Source organism: Phalangium opilio, unplaced genomic scaffold (assembly GCF_054372755.1).
Source record: "Phalangium opilio isolate 3A_F unplaced genomic scaffold, DU_Popi_V2 ptg000002l_1, whole genome shotgun sequence".
Lineage (NCBI taxonomy): Eukaryota > Metazoa > Arthropoda > Arachnida > Opiliones > Phalangiidae > Phalangium > Phalangium opilio.
The window spans coordinates 9,244,972-9,253,150 of NW_028324144.1; the positions used below are offsets into that span (position 1 = coordinate 9,244,972).

Below are 8,179 nucleotides of genomic sequence, written 5' to 3' on the forward strand. Positions count from 1 at the left end.
CGGTCCCAGCACAGGTACAGTGGAAGGCAGGGAGAATTGAGGATTGAGGATATGAGGATTGAGGATTGAGGATATGAGGATTGAGGATTGTGGATTGCAAGATGGCGGGTGAGAAAACGTATGCCTTTTTTGATTGACTCACCCCTCTCTCAGACCTGCAAGTGGGCGTTTTTTGATTGACTCACCCCTCTCATCCCCGCACCTGCAAGGGGAGTTTTTGATTGACAGGTCAATGAAGCGTGTTCGATTCTCGGATGTAGAAGTGCATACATTGGAGTATGAAGATAGGGTGAATTATGATTTAAGAAATAAACAGTATTTCAATATGTTAATTAGATTAAAATTTGAACCATTAATTTCTCCCGTATTAATCAAATGGTTAAGGGGGTATGAACCTCCAGATGACGTTGGGGGAAAATAAAGAATCCCCGTAAAAACCCAGCTCTACCGATTATTCTAGATCATTCCAGAAATACGAAGATAGGGTGAATTATGAATTAAGAAATAAATAGTAAATAAAAATTTAGGAGACGAATGAAAATTAAATTCAAATTGTAACTTTTAATTAATTTACTATTATTTTTCCTACTTTTTTTTCATAATTAATGGTTGATAAAAGCTACCTCTAAAATTGCAATTACATTATTTGTTATTAAACCACTAATTTGCTTAATTATGTTAGTCTCCAATTCTGCCACCTGCCTCATTCCCTCTCCATCAGTGGAGTTTAACTCCCGAGAATCGCGTCTACGTAAACAGTACGAATACACTTCAGTCTGGATAATCAAAAATGTCTTGATTAGAATCAAGACCTAAAAAGTATCGATAAGACTTAGGTTATCACTTGTCTAAAGGATCAGATATTAATTTTTCTTTTTAATTGAAACTTAAATGCATGCTTAAGAAAAAACAACGTTCCATTACCGTTTTCCGTTGAAATAAATTATTTTACTGGTAATAAATTTCAAAAATTTACCAGTTCGGAACAAAGTACGTTCCAGTAGGAGAATAAACCCCATCCTCGTTTCTTTCAGGGCTGAATAGAAATAACATATAAATAATCACGATAACACTAACTATATAATTTAGCAATTTAACGTACCGAGGGTGTATTTGTCCCGCTACAATGTCCTCGAGGGACATTAAAAAATGAGGAACTCCTTCCACCCCAACGCTCGGAAGCAGAAGTTGACGGATTAAATTAATTATTCTAAAATACACAATAATCAGCACTCTAAAACCTAACACCATAAATATATAACAGCGATATATTTACTTGAATCCGTCACAGTTCATAACGTAAGAATTAATGAACGCATTGGAGTTTTGATAGTCTACTAGCTCCACCCTAATTGCATTTAAATAATGTCTAGTGTTAATGCTAATTTAGATAACAAGGATTATAAAAGTTAACTCACAAGTCATAGGGTGTTAATATGGAGTCTGCTTCAGACTCATTGTCTTTCTTTTCAACCACGACATCATCATCATCGTCATCATCGCTAATGCCGATGAAATTTGGAGTATTGACATCCTCGGAGTTATATTCCTCCGTGGGCCATTCGGAATACAACGGAAATCTTCCCGCGACCATATTGATAAATTTAGTTTAAATTTCGGAAAGAATATATTCTATCCCCTTGAGGTAAAAAGAACGTTGTGACCAAATTTTCAAAATTGTCCATGTCCCATGTAGTGTGTGATGAAAACCTCTAAACCTTCCACGAATTTTCTCCAAAATCACAATAGAACTTCAAACAATTAGTTTGAATTGTAGTGTTAAAAACTCTACACTTACCAATTCCTAGCCCCTTGTGGGGATAACCCAAGAAACCCCGAAACGATAAGAAATCAGACATCTTTAAATAGGTGAATGCCCACTTGTTTGAATTATATTGCTAACTGAAAGAATACGGTACAGAAAAAGAGTACGTATCTGACCCCTCGTTTCGAACCACCTTGGCGACGAAGCCGCACACGTCATCATTCAGCTGGACTTCCCACGTCGATTTAACTTCTCGACCGAGAGGTTAAAACATCCTTGACCTATGGCACATATCACGCTTGGAAATCAGGTGGTAGCCCGTCATCATGTTGAGTTTACACTACCTAGAAAGTAATCCGAATTGGGATGAAGTTGTCAATCACCTCAATACAAATACGATGCTCTTTTCGTATTACACCAAGTTTGAAATAAGTGATATGGATGAGGTCAATGTGAATTCCGTAATACTGTGTTATATTGCAACGTAAAAACTTAAAAACCTGGAAAACACACGCAGAAAGACACTGTTAAGGTTGACAATATTTTTAGCCAATGAGAAAATTAGGAAAGGATGACCAGGCATAAAGTTGAAACAACGCTGGGAAAGATTAAAAAACCCGTAAAATACGCGAAGAGTTGAAACTATTTTAAAACAAATAAAAAGAGTAGCTAAATGGGTAAAACGTTGTTGAAAGTGTTGTCAAATGACTAAATCTTGGTTGAAAGTGTTGTTATATGACTAAATCTTGGTTGAAAGTGTTGTTATATGACTAAATCTTGGTTGAAAGTGTTGTTATATGACTAAATCTTGGTTGAAAGTGTTGTTAAATGACTAAATCTTGGTTAAAAGCGTGGTTAAATGACTACATCTTGGTTGAAAGTGTTGTCAAAAGAATAAAAAGCCGTTAGAAAGGGTTGATAAATGAGAAAAATATGGATGAATGTGTTGATAAATGACTAAAATGTAGCCGAAAATGCCGTTAAATGACTATAATGTGATAGAAAATTATGTCAAATGATAAAAAAGTGGTAGAAAATGTCGTTAAATGACTATAGTGTGATAGAAAATGATGTCAAATGATTGAAAAGTGGTAGAAAGTGCGGTTCAATGACTTAAATATGAATGAAAATGTGAATTAACGACTATAATATTAAAGACAATGATGCTAAGTGACTGAAAAGCGCTTTGAAGTGTTGTAAATTGACTTAAAAGGGTTAGAAAGTGTCGTTAAATGACCAAAACGTGGTTGAAATTGTCGTTAAATTAATAAAAAGTGGATGAAAATTTAGTTAAGTGAACATTGAGTGCCTGAAAATGTTGTTCAAAGACTAAACAGTTGTTGGAAGTGTTGTCAAATGAGTAAAAAGTAGTTATATGGGTTGTTAAATGAATAAAAAGTGGTGTAAAGTGTTATTAGATGAATAAAAGTGGATTGATTGTGTTGTTAAACGATTAAAAATTGTTTGAAAATGTTATTCATAGACTAAAAAGTGGTTGACAGTTTTGTTAAAAGTAAAAATGGTTCAAAGTATTGTTAATTAAATTAATCGTGGTTGAAATTGTTGTTAAATGAATAAAAAGTCGATAGTTTGATAAATGAGAAAAAGTGTGTTGATAAACGACTATAAAGTGGTCGAAAGTGTAGTTAAAGCACTACAGTATGATAGAAATTGATGTTAAATGACTAAAAATGGGTTTGAAGTGTAGTTAAAAGACTAAAAATGTTGTTGAAAGTGTCGTTAAATGACAAAAATGTGAAAGAAAATGTCGTTATATAACTAAAATATGAATGAAGATGTGGTTAAATGACTATAATATAAAAGAAAATGATGTTAAATGACTATAATATAAAAGAAAATGATGCTTAATGACTGAAAATCGGTTCGAAGTGTCGTTAAATGTCAAAAAGTGGTTTAATGTGGCGGTAAATGAATAAAATGTTTTTAAAAATGTCGTTATATGAACAATAATTACATGAAAATGTTGTTTAAAAACTAAAACTTGGTTCACAGGTTTTTTAAATGAGTAAAAAGTAGTTGCAAGTGTCGTTAAATGAATTAAAAGTGGTTGAACGTGTCATTAGAGGAATTAAAGAGGGTTGAATATGTTGTTAAACGAATAAAAAGAAGTTGAAAATGTTTTTCAAAGGCGAAAAAAAGTGGTTGACGATTTTGTTGAATGACTCAAAAGTGGTTGAAAGTGCTGTTAAATAACCAAATAGTGATTGAAAGTGTTGTTAAATAACCAAATAGTGATTGAAAGTGTTACTAGATGATTAATAAAGGGTTAAAGTGTTGTTAAAGGAAAGAAAACTGAGGGGGTTTGAGAGTGCTGTTAAATAATTAAAGCGCGATTAATTGATAAATGTCCTACCTTGGGCTCTCTGGCGCTGAACATAGCTGTATGTGTAAAAGATACGAAAAAACCGTTAAATTAAGAAATTCCGTCATTTTCGTTTCTGTGTAATAAACAACAAAAACATAAATAACAGAAAATTCTACCATGATTCAAAACAAAGAATATACGGATAAGATAAGGCTTTTTACAATTTTTCAAATTGCCCTCAAGATTTTTAAATAGGTCATGTGAGAACCAATTTACTCTAAATTATATTTTATCTTTGCCCTTAAGCGTTACAATATAACATTTTTACATAAGCCTTGTCTTAACCCTCTGTAAGTTATCACCCTTCTATGTACATTAACGTAATTATAAACGTCGAGATCGATTTAACCAGTTCTGATCAGATATTTTGTATAAGGATTGAAAATTTTTCTTTTTGATGGGCATCGTCCACCTAGACATCACTAATTTAAATAGTGATGAAGTCGTCGGAGATGGAAACGTTAAAGATTTCCATCAATAAAATATGGTTGAAAACGTTGTTAAATACTAAATTTCATTAAAAAGCTCGGATAGATGACAAATTTTTATTTAAAAAAATTCGGTTGTATAACCAATTTCAATAAGAAGTTCTGCTTTTTGAATAATATGTGCTTTAAACTCTTTTTAAATGAATAACAATTGTTGTTAATTGAGTAAAAAGTTGTTAACAAAAGTTTTGATTAATGAGAGAAATGGTTGGAGTGTTGATAAATGACTTTAAAGTGGCTGAAAGTGTCGTTCCATGAGTAAAACTTGGTTAAAGTGTAGTTAAGTGAGAAAAATATGGTTGAAACTGGCGTGAAGTGAAAAATATGCTATTGAAAGTGATGAAAAATAACTAAAAAACTGTTCAAAGTGTTGTAAAACGACTAAAACATATAGGACGAAAGTTATTTCAATGATTTTAGGCATGTATAAAGGGAGGATACAAAAACATCTCAACAGCGAGTAAATTTTGATCACACGAATACAACGAGAAATTGGTCCATTAACGTAACAGATGTGGACTACCTAAAAAACCATTTGAGTTAAATCAAGATTAAACTAAATCATAACCAAACATTAGGTGCATCACGACGTTTCGAGGAGATTTTTGACAGTTGATTTTACTCAAAACCTATTGGCGAGAATATAACATTTGGTAAACATGTTTGCAATTTTAACCAAGGCTTTGAATGCAGAATTTATCAAGCCTAGATTATTTTGTCAGTAAAAATCTACTCAAGACAAACTTCCTTATCAGTTTGATAAATACAAATTTCATTGGTGGTAACGTTGAAAATGCGAAGCATACCAAAAAGCTCAACCCTTTTATCAGTCTCATAATCTGTTCTAAATTACGGCGAAGTTTCAAAATATACGTAGTTTCTCTAGAGTTTGAAGTACCACAGTCACTCGATTGAAGGGGCAAAGTTCCGAACCCCAGGACCGGGAGCGGGGCCACACATGTTTATTTTCGTTTTTCCCCGGCCCCGCATCATTTTCTTTAATATTATAGTCGTTAATTCACATTTTCATTCATATTTAAGTCATTGAACCGCACTTTCTACCACTTTTCAATCATTTGACATCATTTTCTATCACACTATAGTCATTTAACGACATTTTCTACCACTTTTTTATCATTTGACATAATTTTCTATCACATTATAGTCATTTAACGGCATTTTCGGCTACATTTTAGTCATTTATCAACACATTCATCCATATTTTTCTCACTTATCAACCCTTTCTAACGACTTTTTATTCTTTTGACAACACTTTCAACCAAGATGTAGTCATTTAAACACGCTTTTAACCAAGATTTAGTCATTTAACAACACTTTCAGCCAAGATTTAGTCATATAACAACACTTTCAACCAAGATTTAGTCATTTGACAACACTTTCAACAACGTTTTACCCATTTAGCTACTCTTTTTATTTGTTTTAAAATAGTTTCAACTCTTCGCGTATTTTACGGGTTTTTTAATCTTTCCCAGCGTTGTTTCAACTTTATGCCTGGTCATCCTTTCCTAGTTTTCTCATTGGCTAAAAATATTGTCAACCTTAACAGTGTCTTTCTGCGTGTGTTTTCCAGGTTTTTAAGTTTTTACGTTGCAATATAACACAGTATTACGGAATTCACATTGACCTCATCCATATCACTTATTTCAAACTTGGTGTAATACGAAAAGAGCATCGTATTTGTATTGAGGTGATTGACAACTTCATCCCAATTCGGATTACTTTCTAGGTAGTGTAAACTCAACATGATGACGGGCTACCACCTGATTTCCAAGCGTGATATGTGCCATAGGTCAAGGATGTTTTAACCTCTCGGTCGAGAAGTTAAATCGACGTGGGAAGTCCAGCTGAATGATGACGTGTGCGGCTTCGTCGCCAAGGTGGTTCGAAACGAGGGGTCAGATACGTACTCTTTTTCTGTACCGTATTCTTTCAGTTAGCAATATAATTCAAACAAGTGGGCATTCACCTATTTAAAGATGTCTGATTTCTTATCGTTTCGGGGTTTCTTGGGTTATCCCCACAAGGGGCTAGGAATTGGTAAGTGTAGAGTTTTTAACACTACAATTCAAACTAATTGTTTGAAGTTCTATTGTGATTTTGGAGAAAATTCGTGGAAGGTTTAGAGGTTTTCATCACACACTACATGGGACATGGACAATTTTGAAAATTTGGTCACAACGTTCTTTTTACCTCAAGGGGATAGAATATATTCTTTCCGCAATTTAAACTAAATTTATCAATATGGTCGCGGGAAGATTTCCGTTGTATTCCGAATGGCTCACGGAGGAATATAACTCCGAGGATGTCAATACTCCAAATTTCATCGGCATTAGCGATGATGACGATGATGATGATGTCGTGGTTGAAAATGAAGACAATGAGTCTGAAGCAGACTCCATATTAACACCCTATGACTTGTGAGTTAACTTTTATAATCCTTGTTATCTAAATTAGCATTAACACTAGACATTATTTAAATGCAATTAGGGTGGAGCTAGTAGACTATCAAAACTCCAATGCGTTCATTAATTCTTACGTTATGAACTGTGACGGATTCAAGTAAATATATCGCTGTTATATATTTATGGTGTTGGGTTTTAGAGTGCTGATTATTGTGTATTTTAGAATAATTAATTTAATCCGTCAACTTCTGCTTCCGAGCGTTGGGGTGGAAGGAGTTCCTCATTTTTTAATGTCCCTCGAGGACATTGTAGCGGGACAAATACACCCTCGGTACGTTAAATTGCTAAATTATATAGTTAGTGTTATCGTGATTATTTATATGTTATTTCTATTCAGCCCTGAAAGAAACGAGGATGGGGTTTATTCTCCTACTGGAACGTACTTTGTTCCGAACTGGTAAATTTTTGAAATTTATTACCAGTAAAATAATTTATTTCAACGGAAAACGGTAATGGAACGTTGTTTTATCTTAAGCATGCATTTAAGTTTCAATTAAAAAGAAAAATTAATATCTGATCCTTTAGACAAGTGATAACCTAAGTCTTATCGATACTTTTTAGGTCTTGATTCTAATCAAGACATTTTTGATTATCCAGACTGAAGTGTATTCGTACTGTTTACGTAGACGCGATTCTCGGGAGTTAAACTCCACTGATGGAGAGGGAATGAGGCAGGTGGCAGAATTGGAGACTAACATAATTAAGCAAATTAGTGGTTTAATAACAAATAATGTAATTGCAATTTTAGAGGTAGCTTTTATCAACCATTAATTATGAAAAAAAAAGTAGGAAAAATAATAGTAAATTAATTAAAAGTTACAATTTGAATTTAATTTTCATTCGTCTCCTAAATTTTTATTTACTATTTATTTCTTAATTCATAATTCACCCTATCTTCGTATTTCTGGAATGATCTAGAATAATCGGTAGAGCTGGGTTTTTACGGGGATTCTTTATTTTCCCCCAACGTCATCTGGAGGTTCATACCCCCTTAACCATTTGATTAATACGGGAGAAATTAATGGTTCAAATTTTAATCTAATTAACATATTGAAAT

General features: G+C 33.3%; 2 protein-coding genes across 5 annotated transcripts; one reads left to right on the forward strand and one right to left on the reverse strand.

Moving 5' to 3' along the window:
- Positions 1-723: 723 nt before the first annotated feature.
- On the reverse strand, positions 724-4,227 carry LOC149718698 (uncharacterized). Of its 3 annotated transcripts, XM_089855099.1 has the most exons (6): positions 4,140-4,160; positions 2,182-2,265; positions 1,419-2,105; positions 1,277-1,348; positions 1,103-1,210; positions 724-1,036 (listed from the first exon to the last, which is right to left on the reverse strand). In XM_089855099.1, exons 3-6 carry the CDS (start codon positions 1,592-1,594, stop codon positions 973-975), a joined length of 420 nt encoding a protein of 139 aa, XP_089711225.1. In that variant the 5' UTR covers positions 1,595-2,105; positions 2,182-2,265; positions 4,140-4,160; the 3' UTR covers positions 724-972. The 3 variants fall into 3 exon arrangements, with proteins under 3 accessions (XP_089711225.1, XP_089711879.1, XP_089710695.1); XM_089855753.1 differs by lacking the exon at positions 2,182-2,265 and having other exon boundaries at positions 1,419-2,109; positions 4,140-4,227; XM_089854569.1 differs by lacking the exon at positions 4,140-4,160 and having other exon boundaries at positions 1,419-2,491.
- Positions 4,228-6,229: 2,002 nt separating this feature from the next.
- Positions 6,230-7,581, forward strand: LOC149718699 (uncharacterized). Of its 2 annotated transcripts, XM_089856360.1 has the most exons (5): positions 6,230-6,314; positions 6,391-7,077; positions 7,148-7,219; positions 7,286-7,393; positions 7,460-7,581. In XM_089856360.1, exons 2-5 carry the CDS (start codon positions 6,902-6,904, stop codon positions 7,521-7,523), a joined length of 420 nt encoding a protein of 139 aa, XP_089712486.1. In that variant the 5' UTR covers positions 6,230-6,314; positions 6,391-6,901; the 3' UTR covers positions 7,524-7,581. The 2 variants fall into 2 exon arrangements, with proteins under 2 accessions (XP_089712486.1, XP_089712131.1); XM_089856005.1 differs by having other exon boundaries at positions 6,289-7,077.
- The last annotated feature ends 598 nt before the right edge of the window (positions 7,582-8,179 follow it).